General features: G+C 37.9%; 2 protein-coding genes across 3 annotated transcripts in view; one reads left to right on the top strand and one right to left on the bottom strand.

The window, feature by feature from the left end:
- Positions 1 to 1807: 1807 nt before the first annotated feature.
- LOC114350508 (uncharacterized) lies at positions 1808 to 3303 on the bottom strand. The gene has a single exon (XM_028301340.1). The coding sequence runs from the start codon at positions 3271 to 3273 to the stop codon at positions 1840 to 1842; it is 1434 nt and encodes a 477-aa protein (XP_028157141.1). The 5' UTR covers positions 3274 to 3303; the 3' UTR covers positions 1808 to 1839.
- Positions 3304 to 3677: 374 nt separating this feature from the next.
- LOC114350520 (Programmed cell death 4) overlaps positions 3678 to 20956 on the top strand; it is a 36311-nt gene continuing 19032 nt past the window's right edge. Inside the window, exons 1-3 of one of the 2 annotated variants that reach the window (XM_028301359.1) lie at positions 3678 to 4129; positions 8570 to 8664; positions 9012 to 9077. In XM_028301359.1, coding sequence (XP_028157160.1) covers positions 3880 to 4129; positions 8570 to 8664; positions 9012 to 9077 — 411 coding nt within the window. In that variant the 5' untranslated portion in view covers positions 3678 to 3879. Of the gene's footprint in view, positions 4130 to 8569; positions 8731 to 9011; positions 9078 to 20956 lie in introns of both variants that reach the window. The other variant, XM_028301358.1, reaches the window with a different exon arrangement.

The raw sequence follows: 20956 nt of genomic DNA, 5'->3' as shown, positions 1-20956 counted from the left end.
ACTTCTAGAAATTAAGTACTTAGGTAGAGTTAGGAGCTTCGTTCAGTGAGCTTTGTCTATTTACTCTAGTTCAACTTAAAATGTACGTACTTATTCGATAAGAACTTAAACTACGATGTATTAGTAGTTTAGTACCTAATTATTATGAGTTAGGCCTAAGTAGGTAAGTACGTGTATGTATTTTGAAATTAAAATCACTCCCAAATCTATCTTGTAAATCGTATCCTGTAAATTTTATCCAAAGTAACTAGTTACATTCAGAAATATTTCCGAATTGAATATCAATCAAAACATTTCTTGAATAGTAGTTATAATAGTAATGCACTCGTCTTACTTGAGTAACTAAGTAATTCTGAGATTAATATTTCACAATCCAAACATTAACATAAAACAAAAAAATAATAGCCTACCTATGTAAAAATGATTATTACGATAAATTAATAACTAAAACATTTTCCCAAAGAATATTACTTACACAACACTACAACTTACCTGTGTTTTAATTTACGTAAAACCTTCAGGTACAGCGATCAAATCAATACACCACACAATAATTTTACACGAAATACGCACAATACTTCAAAAAACGTCCAAAAATACTATGTAAGCAATCGACCAAAAATACAGTGCCTAAAACAGCGTAGGATTTATAAAGTTCTACAAAAAGCTTTATACTAAATAGGTCATGGTTTTCATGAACGTGTTACAAGCTTTCGCTAGAATATCGACTGAATGAAACCGGAAGCCGATGGAGCTTTCAGGCGGTGTTGCCATTTGAGTGCTTTTTATCACCCATATTTCGGGGTGACTTGTAGGGAAATGTTGCCAGTAAATGCAAAGTTACATGAAGTTCCTTGATAAGGAACATAAATGTTGGTAAGAAAATTAATCGCAAAAAAAACGTGTTGGTAAGCGCTTAAGTAACTCAACAAAGCCTGGATAATTTTACCAAATTTTTTTTTTAATGTTCGTTGAAGTCCAAGGATGGTTTTTACTACGAGAAAAATTCGAATAATTTCCGAGCAATATTCAACCGCTAAGGGGGTAAAACGGGGTCCACATCTACCAAGTCGCAATTACAAGTTTATCAAAATAAGACTATCGTGTGGGCAGCGATAACAGTACGAGTGCGTCAATCCACAGATGTAGAGAGGCTTTTTATCGTGTTGCGACAGTCACGACGACTTATTTTAGGCACTTAATTAAACCGAAAACCAACTTGTTTATTTAGGTTTCAATTACCTATCACCGAAAATCACCTTTATTTCGGTAATAGAACAGTGAACATTATAATGTTCGAATTTTTAGATCGAAATCTTTTATAATTAATAAAAATGAGTTGCTGTTCGATAAGCCCGCTAAAACTCTAGAATCGCTGGACCGATTTGGCTGATTTTGGTTTTTAAATAATTGTTGTAGTCCAGGGAAGGTATAAACGATGAGAAAACATGGGAAAAATTACGATTTGATTTCCTCGCGTACGAAGTCCCAGGCACAGATAGTTCATAAATTTTAATAAAATCGGAATCTTTTTGCATGTAATATAAGATTTTAAAAAATTAAGTTATAGAAGTCTGTAAGTTGATGCTAATTAGTTCAGCTGTTTATTTACAATGTGGAGACAAGTAAATAATATAAAAGCATTTATTTCTTTCTTTCGCAATCCAATGTAAAACACAAATTGCTATTTGAAGAGGGCAAGATTGTGAGAGAAATGGTGTCTGAACTAGGCCAGAAGCCTATTATACAAAGCAACATTAGTCTCCTCTTTTGATAATGAATAAAACTCTTATAACAGTTTAAAATTTCATTTATTTTCTATACAACAGTCAGAAGATATTATTTCTTAATATTTACAAATTCAAACTTAACAACATTGATCACATATTTACAGTTATTATTAAAACTTAACATTTTATATGGTTCATACAGCTTCAGGATGCTATCTTCAGAAATTGTTTCACTTGTCATGTGGCATTTATTGATAAAAATCATAAAATTATCATCATTTGTGTCCATAGCCTCAAGTAGGTAGCAGCCATATTTGAAATGAATCTTGCAAATCCTAAACCCAAGAAACTCTCCTTTTGGAATGAAAAAATTTGAATTTGCCGCCAAAAACTTCTCATGATGCCAGAGAGAAATACTGGCCGCTTGCTTTTTCACTAAAGAGTTCAACCTGTAGGCTAGACCATCCTTTTTGTAGCGAATCTTTTTTTCTTTTTTATTTGTGGTTACTTCTATCTCTGGCTTCATAGACTCCATACTACTTTTTGATACTACTTGAGTCGTTATGGTTAGTATTTCGATGTCGTCGCTACTTCTTGAGTTGTTTTTCGGAGTTGATACTTCACTGATTGTGTTTTGAGATGCATTCTCCGAACTAAAATGACAATCGAAGTAGCTTTCAACTTTTTTAGCTAGTTCTGTGCTTGAAGTCTTCAACATTGATACACTTTCATCCAAATTAAGTTTTCTTGGTGTGTTTTCAAAATTACTGCTCTGCTGTGTTTCTAAAATCTCAATTTCATCTGTATTATCAAATTTTACACTTTTTTGACTTGATAATTCACATTTTATTGATTGAAGTTCACTATTTTCTTCTTTACAGTGATTTATTTCAGATTTTATAATGTCTTTTTTCTGTTTGGTAACTTTGTTGTAATTGTTGTTGAATTCTTCATCGAGTACTTTTCTTCGGTCTAAACAATAGTTATTATTACTTGAAGTTAACAATTTACTTTTATGTATGTCTGCGGTATTCTCGGAGATGTTTTTCTTATTCTCAAATAATTTCTTGCGTACATTTGGGGATATTTTCGGCGATGCTGCCTTCAAGACTAAAATTGGACTTGTTATCACTTTTGACCGGTTTTCAAATGATTTTGTCGTGATAATGGGAGAGGTATCGATATTCTTGCATTGATAAGGCGGGAAATATTGGGTAGATCCTAAAATTGGCGATTTGGCACCCGAAATTTCATTTTCACTTTTGAATAAGGGATCCTCAATTTCAACTTTGATTGATGGTCTTTTAGCATCTTTATTCACATCTACGATGGTTACATCTAAGTTAGAGATATTCTTTGGCACTGTTTGCTTACGTTTTCGTTTAATGCTTTTCCTATTAGTAATGTTACAAAGTTTGTCGACGTTCGGTGGATTTGTCTCGAAATCACTCGACTCGCTGGACGACCAAGTTATATCTTCAGATTGCTGACTGCTTAGCAAGTGGAACTTCTCAGCAAATAAGTTTTCTTTGTGTTTTTTCATTATTTTATTGATAAAAACAAAAAAGTTCACTTTGTAATTTTGGAAAACTTACAAAAATTTACGTGTCACTTTTGACAGCAATTATCTTTATGTTGGCATTATCAAAATTTTTTTTACTAGTGATGAGAATGAGATGAGAATCTAAATCATAATCTTAATTAATAAAAACAACATGAAACAATTTTATTGTATTTAAGTCCTATATGAAAGGAGTTCTAGCTGCTTAAATTTATAAAACTTTGATTTTCGGAAATAACTTTCCTAATTTTTATAACAAAACTGATTTTTATTGAATACCATTCTAGTCAATGTTAGCGCCATCTGTAATCATATCTTGGAACTATTAAATAAGTGTTTTTATTTTACAGTTGGTACTACTTATCGCCTCGTCGACCGCCGCCATGTTATTTTGCTAACTTCACACTGGTGCGCTCTCAAAACAAATACGTGCGTCGTGGTGCGGTCCATTGTTTATAGGCCCAATCTTATTCTTGGGATCTAATTCTTGTGAGAATCCAAGTCGATTCGCTCCCTTGCGCTGTAAATCATTCATAAAAAACTCTTTTTCCACTCCCGCTGAGCGTTCAATTGAATCCTCTCGCCACGATGGAGGTCGACCGTGCCGACGAAAACGTGGCGGTGGATGAGAACGCGAAGCCGGTGGCCGCCGACGAGGGCGCAGCGGGAGACGCTACGACTTCTAATAGCGAGCGCTTGAAACGCAAAGGCAAGAAATACGCCCGCTCGAACAGCAAAGATGGTGGAGTTGCTAGTACGACTCCTTTACCCAAGTACCGTAGCTGGAAGAATAGCCGCCGACCACGCAATGGACACGGCCGGGGCTTGCCGAAAAAAGGTGAGCTCGCCGACTGAACCTTTCCCTACATTATAAGCAACCTATAAAACATCAATAGCCGGCATATTGCGTCGATTTTTCTGGAAATAGGAACGCAGTGAACACAGGTACGGTTTACGTAACCTTTGTTTACTACGACGGAATAATAATATTATGGTTTTGCCGCATGCGTTTTAGAAGTTTCTGCTTCAAGGTCAGCCCAGATACAGGTTATGTGCGCAGTTCGCGTCTGCGGATATCAATCGAGCTGTATGTTATTTTTATTATACATGGCGACTGACGCCATACGAGTCTTGGCATAGGTCGTAGTTCTTGAATGACTGGTTAGGTAATTCAAAACAACTTTCATTATCGTTCGTTTTAGGCCTTGTAACCGGTATCTAGCCATAGATTAGGAGCCCTACCCTGTTCAATAGCAAATATCAATTTCCTAACCTCTTTAGCGCCTGCTAATGAGGATCATTTCGATTTTTAGCTGTGAATGCAGATTTATAGGGCTAAGAAATCCTTAATACACAGTGCAAAAATTTTTGTTCTACGACAAAAATTGACAAAGTTATGGCCAAATTACTAAAAAAGTTCACTGACCGCCCGGCGCGGGGACGATGACGTCATTATATCCGATTCGAACGCTGCCGGCGTACTGCGTGGATAGAAAATATTTTATTCTAGCCAAATTATCAGTTTTAGAGAAAAACTTGTAATGACATTTATTCATCAGAATAAAGTAAGCTATCGATAGGTAATTTTTAAAAATGGAAATTGTGAAAAATAACGCAAAAAATCCATACGCTCATACGATTCAATGGCACGCAGAGACGCGATTGGGGTCTCCGCGGTGGTATATTTGGCGATTTATTCAAATAAAGTGTACATAAGTGTTGTTAGAGTCATATCTTCTTCCAAGTAAAATATAAAAATGTATAAGTATTAATTTATTTACTTCTAACAATAAGGTATAACTTCTAACAATATGACATTGCTATGAAAATGTTTTTTTCTAAAACTGATAGTTTAGCCGGAAAAAAATATTTTCCATCCCATTAGTACGCCGGCTGCGCTCGATTCGGATATAATGACGTCACGCGGCCTTGCGTACGTTGACTTTTAGCGGCAAAAACGGCCTATGTTTATTACTTAATATCTTCGTAAGTAATGGTCCGATTTGGATAATTCAAAAAGATATATCTTTCTTATGTCTTAAAGATTAACGTAGATACAAGTTTTATTGAATTTTCTACAACAGTACTGATCCTCATTCAAGGTCATTTTGACATTTAAAATGTAAACATAAATATTTATACCTCTACAAGTTGTTAAAACGCATTTTAAATTCGAATTGCCGGAAGTTTTTTATGCTAATGAGTAGAATTAGCAAATTAATTAATAAATTACATGACTACCTAACTACAGTTTTCACTAGTTCCTGAAAAAGTTTTTGGCTGTTATCTGTCCTTTATCACTATCTAACAACTAAATCTTAACTTTATCTATCAGATATCTTTGTGGCCAAAATGTATAGTTTATCCAACAGATAACTTTCTAATAACCTATCAGATACTTATAAGGAACTGATCCACTATAATTAAATAAAATGATTCTGTTCTTTTTTTGTTAAAATTAGAAAAATCAATATTATTACTCACAGTTGAAGGATTTTTGAGATATTCCTTGTAAAAGCTTTTTGAGATATTCCATTAAGAACTTGGTAATTAAACAGCTCAATAGTACATATAGCTGCTTCAGACTAAACAATAATTTAAATAAATCATTATAATTATTGGTACCTTATCATCCATGTTTTTGTAAATGAACAGCATTATTACATCAAAAATATTATATTTATATTAACCTTAAGCTGTTGAGATAAAGTTCATGTAATTAACAAAATTAAATGTAATTTTTATAAACAACAAATTAAGAAATGTGAACTCTATAATAGAGGTTGAATGTAGTGTTAATTGGGACTATTCCCACCTCTCGTTCCCACCGCTGCAACTCCTGTGTAGCCAGGATCTACAGCTTGACCGCCAACCCAACCAGTGAAGGCCAAGTTTGTCCCGGGGAAAGTTAAACTGTCATTAGACCTGCAACTAAAATTAATCAGAAGAACATGGGAGGAGTCTGTATTGATAGACATTATATGTAATGGAAAATATAGACTTAATAATAAATACAGAATTATTAATATTAATACTTAATTGGGACAAACAAAACCACACAGATATTTTATATTTGTTATATTTTATGTTTTTATCATTCAAAACAACTCACTGACTAAAATATCATGTTATCAGTTCTTATCAACTTGTACAGTTTCAAGAGTTCAAAATTATCTAGATAATAAAGTTTATTACAATTATCTGGCTAGGATTATCATTATTTGCCTAAAGTCTGATGCAACTTAAATCCAGTATGTAATCCTGTAAGCTTTACTGTCAAGAATTTAGATTATTACTAGCGGCCGCCCGCGACTTCGTACGCGTGAACTGTGGAGTCAGTTTTACTTCCTTAGGGGTGGAGTTTCGTAAAATCTGTTCTTAGCAGATAGCCCCGTCTACACACCCTATGAGGAACCAAGTGCTAAATACCTTCATCTTTCTCAAGGCTTGAAATTAATAAATTTTATCACTCTGTGAGACTTAAGTAGTTACATATTTTATATTACTACTTTGCCTGGCCCATTCCCATTTTATTTGGGGTCGGCCCTTCGCGTCATGCGTCTCCAGGCGGCTCGGCCCTGGGTTGTGTTACTGTTAACTTGGGCTTCTTTAAGGTCGTTATTGATTACGGACATCCATGTAATTCAGGGTCTTCCTCGTCCGCGGGGCTTAGTTTGGATGTCTAGCACTTTTCTGGTCATATGGTCGGGTGGTCGCCTCATGATGTGTCCGTACCACCGCAGACGGCTCTCCAGCAATTTAGCTGGGATAGGTCTCACTTTGAAGGTGCCTCTTATGTGTGTGTTTCTTACATGGTCCAGCCTAGTTACATATTTTATTAAATCCAATTAATTTTCCTTGTTACATGTAAACAATCATCAATTTGATTACCTATAAAATTACAATATTGTTTATTAACTAAATATTATGTTTATTTTGTGATAAGAAGTTTGATTTGATATCAAATACCTTCTTTCATAACCACTGCAATCTACTTTAATCTTTGTTTTCGAGTGCTTATCATTTTAATGCAACAGACAAAATATCAAGTGTTTGTTAGCTAACATTTATATTGGTTTGAGGATGACTGAAGATCAGAAAATTTATAGATTGACCATTTATTAGCTTAGCACGAGCGGTACGGGACTCTTAATTTATGCAATATACTTTATACTTATATACTTATTTTAGTCATCTGTTAAAAAAAAGGATTCTTCATGTCCTCGCCCATGGCGACTTTTTGTAGCGATTCTGTCGCGCGATGCTGTAGAAAATGCGATTAAGAGCGTTTACGCCGTTTGGCGCAAAAATAGTACTTTTTCAACCCGTTACAATCATTAACCAGTTACATTACAAATATGTTATGGTCATAAATAATTAGGAAATTTCGTCGTCTAAATAGTTAGTTGAGAAAATATTTCGATTAATATAGTATTTAAGAATTCTATCAAGATAAGTCCACACAGGTTTTCAAATTTCCACTTTAGCATCAGTTTACAAGCTGAAATTTTTATAAAAATACTGTGAAAACGATATAACAAACATTTATATCCTATAGCATAGGTCCTTAGGCAAATAGTTAGTTGAGAATTTTTTTAAATTTATGCATTTTACAATAAGAAATCACAAATTCAAAGAACGTGAAATACCCAAAAATCAAAGTGATTTTTACACCATTATTCTTCTTTAATTCAACATAAAAATAGCTTATTATAATAAAATAACATCTTCTTTAAATATATTTTGAAACGATATATAATTCATTGTTATTGTTTTGCTATAAACATTTGAAAACTATTAAAAAAGGCCGCGCGCGGATCATTTCCAATGATGCCCCTTGAAACGCCGCGCTTCGCGTAAACGCTCTTAACGCGTGTTAGTAGCGATAACCGCAAACAAGAGGTCATCATCATCATCATCATCTCAGCCATAGGACGTCCACTGCTGAACATAGGCCTCCCCCAATGCTTTCCATGTTAGCCGGTTGGTAGCGGCCTGCGTCCAGCGCTTTCCTGCTACCTTTATGATGTCGTCGGTCTCCACCTTGTGGGTGGACGTCCCACGCCCCGTTTTCCGGTACGCGGCCTCCACTCCAGAACATTGCTGCCCCATCGGCCATCAGTTCTGCGTACTATGTGCCCTGCTCATTGCCACTTCAGCTTGCTAATCCGTTGGGCTATGTCAGCGACTTTAGTTCGTTTACGATACAAACAAGAGGTACTCTCCTATAGGTACTTGAAAGTACGCTTCCAAGTTTTCAACATTGTTTTTCTCCCAGGTGGCGCCGGAGGCAAGGGTGTCTGGGGCGCTCCAGGTTCAGAGATGCTGGAGGAGCTGGTGGAAGACGCCAACGACCCCAACTACGACTCCGAGGCCATCTCCAACGGGGACGTCGAGTTCAAGCAGGTCATCGTCGAGGCTGACCCTGAAGAAGTCATGGTGAGTGTTCTATTGACTTGCTTGGAGATGTTTTCAGACAAAAGACGTCCACTGCTGGACAAAGGCCGTGATCGAATCAGAAATGAGGAGATCCGCAGGAGAAAGTGAACGACATATCTGACAGAATTGCTAAAATCAAGTGGCAGTTGGCGGGGAACAAAGCTCGTTGAGTCGATGGCCGTTGGGGTAGAAAAGTTCTCGAGTGGCGACCACGGGCCGGAAGACGTAGCATAGGCAGGCCTCGCACTAGGCCATTGGTTCTTAAAGTGGGGGGCTCCGAGGCCATCTCCAACGGGGACGTCGAGTTCAAGCAGGTCATCGTTGAGGCTGACCCTGAAGAAGTCATGGTGAGTGTTCCTTTAGCTTCATTTCAGCCAAGTCTTCTTATTATCGTGTCGACAACAAACCTACACTTTTTTTTTATCCACAACGAGGAAGCTCTTGGCCTGTATCTTACCTGATGGTAAGTGACGATCAGGCCGAAGGTGGAAGCAAGCTTCACCCGGAATCCTCAACCACGGAGGAACTGGCTATCTTACCTCTAACTGCCGGAACACAACAATGCTGTTAACATTGTTGTTATGGCGACGGACTTAGGTAATATGGTGGTAGCTAGCCAGGCGGACTTAGAACAAGCCCTACCACCAACTAAACCGAACAGAAAAATCTGCTACCACTGGGAATCGAACCCGGGAGCTCTGCGTCTGAAGCAGGTGGTCTTACCACTAGACCACAGTTGCGGCACACTCCGCTACAAGTGTGGCGTTGTCAGCAGCATTCATCAAATCCTCCTGCGTGTAGTTGCTGCGGCACTCAGGGCACGACATCGTGTGCTTCATCGACTGGGGAACAAAACCGCACCTGCACTCCATGTTTAAGCCATCCAAGAATCCCCACCTGAAAAAAATGTCCTTACTACGGCCGACCTGCGTCCGAAGTCTATTTAAAGACTTCCAAGTAAGCCAGGGGAGCTCATGTCCAGGTGGAGGACTCCGAAACAAACAACACAAATTCGATAGAAAAATTTGACAGCCCGACAATTCTCCGCTCCGCTTCGCCTTAGTGGAAACCGGGCCTTAGTTTTTCGCCATAACCGCAATGTCAGCAGTGTTGGAGGTAAGATAGCCAGTTCCTCTGTGCTTGAGGATTCAGTGTGAAGCTTGTTTCCACCTTCGGCCACCTTTGTAATTGATAACTTACTATGACCTGTTGAACTTAGGGTGAATAAAAAACTAAATACACGCAATTTGTATCAAATTCAAATTCTTTATTGCTACAATGTTGTCAAAGCCTACATATTACATTTTATACTAAGTATAAATACAATTTACCTACAATTAAGTAGGTACAATCAGTATTCATTTGTATTCTTCTCTTCTTGTTGATAAAATGTACGTGGATTTTGAATTCTACACAATGTTTTTCTTACCACAAGGTAAATGTAGATGAAGATTAAAATATTTTATACGATCGAAGATCGGCGTGCTGACATTCCATTGCGAATGCGACGCTATGTGTGAAATCGAATGCTATGACTTCTGCAACATAGACCATTCTAGGCTGAGCACTATAGAGCGCTACTTACGCGGCGCATGCCCTCACCAGATCGTCGGTCCACCTAGTGGGAGGCCTGCCCACGCTACGTCTACCAGCCCGTGGTCGCTACTCGAGAACTCCTCTGCCCCAACGGCCATCGTCTCTACGAGCTATGTGCCCCGCCCACTGCCAATTAATTTTAGCAATTCTACGGGCTATGTCGGTTACTTTGGTTCTCTAGCGGATCTCCTCATTTCTGATTCGATCACGCAGGGAAACTCCGAGCATAGCCCGCGCCATCGCTCTTTGGGTGACCTTGAGCCTTCTTATAAGGCCCATAGTAAGCGACCAAGTTTCAGATCCATAAATCATCACTGGCAACACACACTGGTTAAAGACTTTTGTCTTGAGACACTGCGGTATTTCGGACGTGAGCATATCGCGAAGCTTCCCGAACGCTGCCCAGCCGAGTTGGATTCGAAGATTTACCTCTTTCAGTGTACTACAGCCTAATCCGTTAACACCACACGCTCGGCCTTGAGCTCTGTTTACTCGATCGCGACAAAACACACGCTCAGACGCAGTTGTACAAATGTTTTTGTGTATTTTTATCGGGTAACTCGTTCCAACAACGAGAAAATTCAAGAATTAAAGCAATAGAAAAATAAAATAATTTATCGAGGTTTCCGGCGACTGGGACCGCAGTTAACTAGGACCGCGGTCCCAATCGCCGGATCCGTAAAAATGAAATCATTTTCTTCCGGCGACTGGGACAACTCATTAATTTTAGTACTGTACCGATTTTGGCTTAAATAATATACAGTGTGAGTCACGTTAAAGTGTACATATGAAAATAGATGAAACTAGACCTATTTTTATCGACAAAAAAGAGGTCAAATTTTTTTTGTTTTTTTTTTAAATTTTTTATAGATTTTTTTTTCTTCCAATTACTTATTGTAAAGAAAACGTAATAACTTTTAAACTAAGCGGTATATCCTGATAAAATAAAAACAGTAATAATGCTAAATAACAGGCAATACTAAAAAAATACATAAAAGAAACAAAAAATGCCAACAAATAATAAAAAAAGATACTTTTTGAAAAAAATCTGCTTTTAAATTCGTGTTTTTTTGGTTATTTGATAAATTTCTCCAAAAAATGCCCCTATAACCGGTGGTTTTTATTACTTTGTATTATTCTCTATCGTATTACCTTCGTAAAACCAAAAATCGCATGTCTCTATCCCTATCACAACGTTTGCAATGATCGTTTGAACTAAGCCTCTCCGGGCGCGCCATTCAACGCTTCGTTAACAACAAAACTGAAAATGGCTCTAGATTTGTAATTTTGATAAAGACAAGTTAGATTTCAAATAAAAACAAAAGATTTCGAAGTAAAATAAGCATTTTAGTTAAAATTAAAATTGTCTCTACCTGTAGCGGAGAATAATGTTGTGGCAGGCCTTTGTTCAAACGATCATAGCAAATGTTGTGATAGGGATAGAGACATGCGATTTTTGGTTTTACAAAGATAATACGATAGAGAATAATACAAAGTAATAAAAACCACCTGTTATAGGGGCATTTTTTGGAGAAATTTATCAAATAACCAAAAAAAATACGAATTTTTAAGCAGATTTTTTTCAAAAAGTATCTTTTTTTATCATTTGTTGGCATTTTGAGGGTATTTTATGTATTTTTTTAGTATCGCCTGTTATTTAGCATTATTACTGTTTTTATACAGGGTGTTTGGCGCATCGTGTGCCAAAATGATTTGGCGGATAGAATGGGTCATTTCCTATATTTTCAGCCCCCATAACACGTTCCATACCAGGCGGCTACTTTTATATTAATTTTTTTAGTAATTTCACCAAAATACCCAAATCGCATCATTTAATTTCGATTTAAAAAAAACTACTAGGCGTAGCCTCAAAGTAAATATTTTGTTTTGATGTGCATTGATGTAGGGTTGCATCAAATCTAAATTTACTGGCAAATATCATCTAGTTTTTTTTAAATTCAGCTTTGAAGTTTTCCGAAAAGTTAAAAATGGACTGAACATTTAAGTTTACATGGCTATAAAAAAATAAATAATAGACATAGCGATCTTCGGATTTTATCAAAACTTCTCTAGTCTATCCCCATTCAAATGGTATACTAATCTTGTTGAAATAATAACAACAACTTCACAAATTCCTTAAATTAGTGCATTGACTCTACTCGGACTGATTTGCGAAATTTGTGTTTATAGCCCCTCTTTGTGTGAATAGCACGTTAAACACCTAACAGGTAAAAATTATTTATCTTATGCAATGTAAAAACCTTTTCCCTATCGTTTTTCAATGTGGATTTCTTGAATTTAAGGACGAAAATAATTATTTTGATCGTTTATTAATTATTACAAATTTTGTTCAAAATGTCCGCCTCGGCAACGTATACACTCACGACATCTTCTAATTTCGACTGTTGTCGTATGCAGCCACATTTCTCTTTTTATTACTACAAAGGCGTTTTCTATTCGTTGTTGTAGTTCTTCTATTGTTTGAATCCGTTACGTACACCAGTTCTTTAGCTCGTTCCCAGACGTAAAAATCTAACGGAATTAGGTCTGGGGAACGTGCAGGCCACTGTATAGGGCCATCTCTTCCAATCCACGAGTAGATACCGCCTTTGTGTAGTAATAAAAAGAGAAATGTGGCTGCATACGACAACAGTCAAAATTAGAAGATTTCGTGAGTGTATACATACGTGTTGCCGAGGCGGTCATTTTGAACAAAATTTGTAATCTATCCCATCCCAACTATCCCAACTAATATTATAAATGCGAAAGTAACTCTGTCTGTCTGTCTGTCTGTCTGTCTGTCTGTCTGTCTGTCTGTCTGTCTGTTACGCTTTCCCGCTTAAACGTCGCAACCGATTTCGATGAAATTTGGTACAGACAATCTTTAGACCCTGAGACAGAACATAGGCTACTTTTTATTTCGAAAAAAAGGGATGAAGGGGTTGAAATAGAGGTTGAAAGTTTGTATGGGATTTCTTAATTTTAAAAGATAAAACCATGAAACTTTATATTTAAGCACTTGATAAGAAATCATTAAACATTTGTTCTAGCATTTTTGAAATTTCGACCAGCTAAGGGGTGAAATAAGGGTTGAAAGTTAGTATGCAAGTTCGTCAAATATCACGTCATAAGAAACAAAAAATCGTTTGTTCTAGCATTTTGAAATTTTTACCAGTTTGGGGGTGAAATAGGGGTTGAATTGAAGATAAGACCATGAATCTTGGTACGTAGGTCTCAAAGGATGTGCAGAATTTTTCTACAAACGGAATTCCCGAAATTCGAACGGAACGGATTCGGAACTGGAACTACAAAGCCAAACTTTTTGTATACGAAATCTTAATCACTGAACCTAGGAACATGTAATTTAGAAGTTTTGGGTGTATCAAGTTACAAAAAAGTTCGCTTTTGAAGTTTAAATTCCTTTTAACGAATACTCTGCATCGCCGCCGCTGCCGTCGGTCGTCGTCGCGCACATTCGCCGAAGTGTGGCGGCATCTGCGGCAGGCAACGGCGCGGCGCTGTCGTGTGGTGGGGGAGCGCACGAATCTAACTATGCCTACCCGAACGGGCAGACACGTGAGGGCAGACGTCGTTGTCGGACGCATGCGATTAGAGAAATTTGCGCTATAGAGAATTACATTTTTCGATCCAGTAAAATTATTTTTTTTGTTTCGTATAACTTTTTAAGTGTTTTTTATTAATTAGGTCCTGTAAATTAATTTTGTACATACTTGATATTTCTTTTAGTTCATAGTTAAAAGTAGGTAAGATAGTTTCCGTTACTTTAAAAAAATCCGATTTGCTTTTATTTCCTTTTTTTAATTAATCTAAGAGGTCGTAGTAGGTGTAAAACTAACCTAAGCTACTAACCTCCTACTATTTTATGCATTGGTTGTAAATAAATATTGATAATTTAATTTCTTAGTTACTTTTTTTCCATTTAAACGTGACGGACGATGTGTTTAATTGACATCGCCGTGGGATGAGCGCATCATTTTTACCGAGTAGGTGCTTATTAAAGGTTTTTTTTTTTAATATAACACTGCACAACAAAATTGCAACTTTTGGCTGATGATTGACTTTCATTACATGATGTTTACTAATTTGACGTCGCTGATTCTGAATCTGCCATCCATTTTTTCGTAGCAGCTCTTGTTTACGTGTTATAGCTTTCACTCAAAAATTGCTAAATTTCAGTCTTAATTCGCCGACAGTTCAAAAAATACTATGTTTTCTTTGTATAATTTAATATGGTAGCATTAAGAAGTGTTTGTGTGATTGATCTAAATCAATTTTGTTTCATTTGCAGAGAGGATATATTTAAATAATCCGTTTAAATGTGACAAAGTTCGTAAAATTGGCTTACAAAAATTAGTTTGGGGACCCAGTGGAAATGAAAGATAAGCCTTGAATTCCGCAAAAGGCGTGGAAAAGATGCGTTGAGTTTTTACGTTTATAAACAAATAAGAATATGTGTAGATTTAGGTACGAAACCGCTATGATCTGAAAGGAACCCTTGAACCATCGCGACGACTGTTATTTTTATTTTTGAACAAAAATGGTATTAACCAAAAAATATTGAACTAAATGGTAATTCCTTGCATACGTTTGGCATGTAGACGTCTTTTCAACCCTAAGAAGTCACCTGAACCTCATGTTGATACTTCACATGAGGATTTTGAGGCGAAAACTGTCAGTGTGGTAGAGACTTTGAATGTGACCCGAAATTTTCAAAACCATGTAGCCAAGATGGTTTAAACGATCGTTTTAGAGATTTAGGATCTTCAAGTCTTCCGAAAAGACATGGAATGAGTTATTTTGGCATTTTAATTTTTTTTTTGGAAAATCCGAAAAAATCTTACTATTCTTACACATCGAACAACGTATGAGTCACTTACAAACATGTTTTTTTGGTTGGATGTAATATAAACATCGAATTACACTCTCTTCGCAATCACCTGAACAATTTTATAACAACTCTTTAGGATCTAAGTGAAGAACATGGCGAGCAAATCCACCAGGGCCTTCGTACGATAGAGGGACGCTATCAGGGCCACTGGAATGCACACATGATGGCTGACTGCTGTTGAATCATTCAGAAGAGCTGTCTGCCTTCAGCATCAGCAAGGAAGTCAAATAAAAGAAAGTTTTTTCAACTTAACAACTTCATAAAATAGGATCATCTCTAAAAAAATAGTGTTTTTTTACAAAAAGACCCAAGTGTCATATTTTTTTAACCAGAGCTGATACAGATATTTCAATCACAGATTTGAAATCGTCATTAAAAATTGGACTAATATCATGTAACATAACCCAATCATCAGAAATGCTGTTGTGCAGTGTAATAAATCTTAATCTGTACATCTGTTTTGTTCGATTCATTTCATTTTTGTTTTTCTACGATGCCTCGCAAACGAAAGTCCAATTTAGCTAATAGCTCTAGCAGAGCTCGGGCTGCTAAACTTGCTAGATCACTGGAATCAGAAGAGGATTCACAGATCCGTCGGACTTTAGATGCCGAGCGTCACGCAGCTCAAAGGGCTGCTGAAACTTTTGAGCACACGCAGACCCGTCATAATTTAGACGCTGATCGTCATGCTGCACAAAGGGCTGCAGAGACCCCTCAGCAGACCCAAGCTCGCCAAGTCATTGATGCCGAGCGTCACGCGGCTCAAAGAGCTGCTGAGACCTCTCAGCAGACCCAAGCTCGCCAAATCTTAGATGCTGAGCGTCAAGCTTCGTACATAGCCGCAGAGACCTCCGAAGAAACACGTAGACGACGTTTAATTAATTCCGAGCGGCAAGCAGAAAGGAGACGTACGTTTACGATGAATACGTGGGAGGCATTTGCCGATGCTGCTTTTGATTATGATCCGTTAATTGATTACTTTAATCATCGATTAGTCCTCATAGGTAGAATGGCCAATAAATGCAGACACTGTGATGCACTCAAGTGGAAGGAAGAGACCCCAGGTATGTGCTGTTCTGGAGGCAAAGTATCAGTACCAACGCTTGGTGACCCCGAGGAGCCACTCAAATCCTTACTTCTATATGACAGCAATGAATCTCGGCGATTTTTAAACAGAATAAGAAAGTACAATTCTTGCTTTCAGATGACATCATTTGGTGTGGGTAATGAGGTCATCATGCCTGGATTCTCACCCACATTTACGGTACAAGGGCAAGTTTATCATAGGATTGGTTCTTTGCTTCCCACAAACAATGATCAACCATAATTTCTACAGATTTATTTTATGGGAGACGAAAACAGCGAGGTTGACCGCAGATGTCAAAATATTGAAGGAGTTGAGAGGGACATTGTTTTAAAAATTCAAAGAATGTTGCACGAACATAATAACCTCATTAACACCTTCAAAACAGCCTTAGAAAGAATGCCAGGGGAAAATTACAAATTAGTAATACACCCAGATCGTACGCCAAGCGGGGAACATGAAAGACGTTATAATGCACCCTTAATAAACGAAGTCGCCGCCATGGTGTGTGGTGAACAGTTCGCATCGCGTGATATTGTTTTACAAACCCGTGACAATACATTGACCAGGGTGCCGGACACACACAAGTTTTATGACGCATTACAATACCCGCTTATGTTTAGCAAGGGACAAGAGGGGTACCATTTTCAAATTCCACAAGTCAATCCAGTGACCAAGCTCCCCTTGCCCAACAAAAAAGTATCGAGCATGGACTTTTATGCCTATCATATGATGATACGCGAAGACGATTTTAACGTAATACAACGATGCAAACAGCTCGCTAACCAGTTTTATGTTGATATGTACGTGAAGGTTGAAAGCGAAAGATTGCGATACATATCTTTAAATCAAACAAAACTAAGAGCCGAAAATTATATTCATCTCCAAGATGCTGTATCGAATGATGCCAACGTGAACCCTAATAATATAGGTAAAATGGTGATTCTGCCCTCTTCGTTTGTGAACAGTCCCCGATACTTACACGAGTATACTCAAGACGCATTTGCCTATGTGCGTACGTATGGTCGACCTGATTTATTTGTAACCTTCACCTGCAATCCATCTTGGTCTGAAATAGTTGACGAATTAATGCCAGGTCAAAGCGCCAACGATAGGCACGATGTCATTGCCAGAGTGTTTAGGTTAAAAGTTAAAAAGCTTATGACTGTAATTACTAAAGGAAGGGTTTTTGGAGAAGTGCAATGCTTTATGTATTCCATTGAGTGGCAGAAGCGAGGACTCCCACATGCCCACATTTTGCTTTGGTTAAAAGATAAATTGCGACCTGACCAAATCGATAAAATTATAAGCGCTGAAATACCAGATCCTAACAATGACAAGGCACTTTATGATATTGTTATGAAAAACATGATCCATGGTCCATGCGGGGCTGAAAACCCTCAGTGCCCGTGCATGAAAGACCGTAAATGTACAAAAAAATTTCCTCGCAACCTACTGAAAGAGACTCTCCATAATGAGAACGGCTACCCGATGTATCGTAGAAGAGCACCAGAAGACGGAGGCCGGACGGCATCTGTTAAACTCCGAAATGGTAGTCAAGTTTCTGTCGACAATAGTTGGGTAGTACCATATTCGCCTGTCCTATTAAAAACTTTTAACGCCCATATAAATGTAGAAGCTTGCGGTTCCGTACGTGCAATCAAATACATCTGCAAATATATTAATAAAGGCAGCGATCAAGCTATTTTTAATTTCAGAAGCTCAGAGTCCTCAAACCCAGTAGACGAAGTACAAACGTTTCAGTCTGGTCGCTATGTCAGCAGCAACGAAGCTGTATGGCGCCTGTTAGGGTTTCCTTTGCATGAAAGGCATCCTACTGTTACGCACCTCAGTGTGCATCTAGAGAATGGTGAACGAATTTATTTTAATGAAAATAATTTTCACCAGCGAGTGACAACACCACCAAAAACCACTTTGACCGCCTTTTTTGACCTTTGCAGATCAGATGAATTTGCAAAAACACTTTTGTACGTTCAAGTACCTCGGTATTACACGTGGGATGCAGGTAGAAAATGTTGGAAACGCCGAATTCAAGGATCTGCTGTTCTGGATTGGCCTGGCGTTAAATCTGGGGATGCATTAGGACGGGTCTATACTGTCCACGTTAGCAACATTGAATGCTTTTGTTTGAGACTACTGCTACACCACGTGCGTGGGCCAACTTCGTTCAATGATCTCAAGAACTACAACGGTCAAACGTTTGTTACCTTCCGAGAAGCCTGTGAAACTAGAGGATTGTTAGAGAATGACAATCATTGGGACTCGACATTAGAAGAGGCTGCACAATGTAGATCAGCAGCTAAGGTGAGAGATCTTTTTGCCATTCTCATAGCGACGTGTGGTCTTTCAAATCCTCAGATATTATGGGAAAAGTACCAAAATGATATGTCTGACGATATTTTGCACAGACTACAACAAAATAATCCCAATATCACATATAATGATTTAGTATATAACGAGGCGCTAACTAAGATTGAAGACCAAGTGATGGCTATATCTGGGAAGACATTATCAGATTTTGGAATGAACCGGCCACAAAGAATCGGAGAAGTCAGTGGTGATTTAATAAGAGAACTGGACTACAATGTCTCTTCTTTACAGCAACAAATATCAGAGTCAGTTCCTCGATTAAACACGGAACAAAAATTAGTCTTTGATATTGTTGTGCAAAGAATCTATAATGGTGAGGGTGGATTGTTTTTCTTAGATGCGCCAGGAGGCACTGGAAAAACTTTTTTATTAAATTTACTTTTAGCCCAAATTCGCAAAGACAAAGGAATAGCTGTTGCTGTAGCTTCCTCTGGAATTGCAGCGACGCTGCTCGATGGTGGCCGCACGGCACATTCAGTACTTAAACTCCCATTAAATTTACATCATGAGGAAATTCCAGTGTGTAACATCACAAAAAACAGCGATCGTGGCCGAATGCTACAGCAATGCAAGCTGTTGGTGTGGGATGAGTGCACAATGTCGCATAAAAAAGCGATCGAGGCGCTCAATCGGACTCTGAAAGATATCAGAAGTAACCCGAGTTTAATGGGTGGGATGGTAGTGCTGCTTGCTGGTGATTTTCGACAGACACTACCTGTCATTACTAGAGGCACTCCAGCAGATGAGATAAATGCATGTTTGAAAGCGTCTACATTATGGGTGCATGTAAAAAAATTTTGTCTCACTAAAAACATGCGAGTACAACTACATAATGATACGCAATCGGGGCAATATGCAGCTGCTCTATTGAAAATCGGTGAAGGTCGAATGACTACGGACGCTAACGGCATGATTACATTAAATCAAGAATTTTGTAATGCTGTCCAAAACTTGGAAGATCTTAAAAACAACGTCTATCCCGGTTTAGAATATAACATGAGGAATAGAGAATGGCTGTGTGAAAGGGCAATATTAGCACCGACCAATGAAATCGTGGGAAAGATCAATGAAAGAATGATGTCACATGTGCAAGGCGATGTTGTCGAATATTTGTCAGTAGATATTGTCATGGACAGTGAACAGGTGACGTCTTATCCTACCGAGTTTCTAAACTCTTTAGAGCTGTCAGGAGTGCCGTCTCATAAGCTGAGACTGAAAGTTGGGGTTCCAGTTTTATTAATGAGAAATCTCGAAGCGCCGAGACTATGCAACGGGACTCGATTGCAAATTACGCAGCTAGGACGCAATATTATTAGAGCAATTATAATGACAGGTATAGCTAAAGATGAAGAAGTTTTGATTCCACGCATACCCATGATCCCTACAGATTTACCGTTTCAGTTTAAAAGAATCCAGTTTCCCCTCAAACCAGCCTTCGCAATGACCATTAACAAAGCGCAAGGGCAAACACTTAAAGTAGCAGGTGTCCATTTAGAGAAAAACTGTTTTTCGCATGGCCAACTGTACGTGGCCTGCTCGCGAGTGTCGAGTCCAAACAATCTCCACATTTTAACAAATGATAACAAAACAGCAAACGTTGTGTACAAAAATGTTTTAAATTAGGTCATTTAAAAATATTTTTGTACACAACGTGAGGCTGGCCCCTGTAAGAGTCTCTTAGACATAAGGGACCAGGATTGACAAAAACTAATTTCACGCGGGCGAAGCCGCGGGCGGAAGCTAGTACTTATAATAAATCTGTAGAGAGGTCAATTCTGTACATGAAATATATTTTCAAAATAACTATCAGGGGGTGATTAGTGATCGATACTGATGCCAAAAATGCAATCAGTAAAATTTTTGTCTGTCTGTCTGTCTGTATGTTCCTTATAGAAACAAAAACTACTCGACGGATTTTAACGAAACTTGGTACAATTATTCTTCATACTCCTGGGCAGGTTATAGGATACTTAGGAATTCCCACGGGAACGGGAATTAGCGGGAAAATCCTTTTGTACGAAAAATCTAAACCGCTTAAGTTAGACGCTTGAAATTTGGCATGCAGGTACCTTAGTAAACTTAAAGCTTAGTTACAACAGGATATTGCAAAATTCCCACGGGAACGGGAGTTAGTGGGAAAAAACATTTGTATGAAAAAATCTAAACCGCGTAAGATAGACTCTTGAAATTTGGCATGCAGGTACCTTAGTAAACTTAAAGCTTAGTTACAACAGGATATTGCAAAA

This window comes from Ostrinia furnacalis, unplaced genomic scaffold (genome assembly GCF_004193835.3).
Source record: "Ostrinia furnacalis isolate ACB-3 unplaced genomic scaffold, ASM419383v2 OfSCF0912, whole genome shotgun sequence".
NCBI lineage: Eukaryota > Metazoa > Arthropoda > Insecta > Lepidoptera > Crambidae > Ostrinia > Ostrinia furnacalis.
This window is presented reverse-complemented; position numbering and strand designations above follow the sequence as displayed.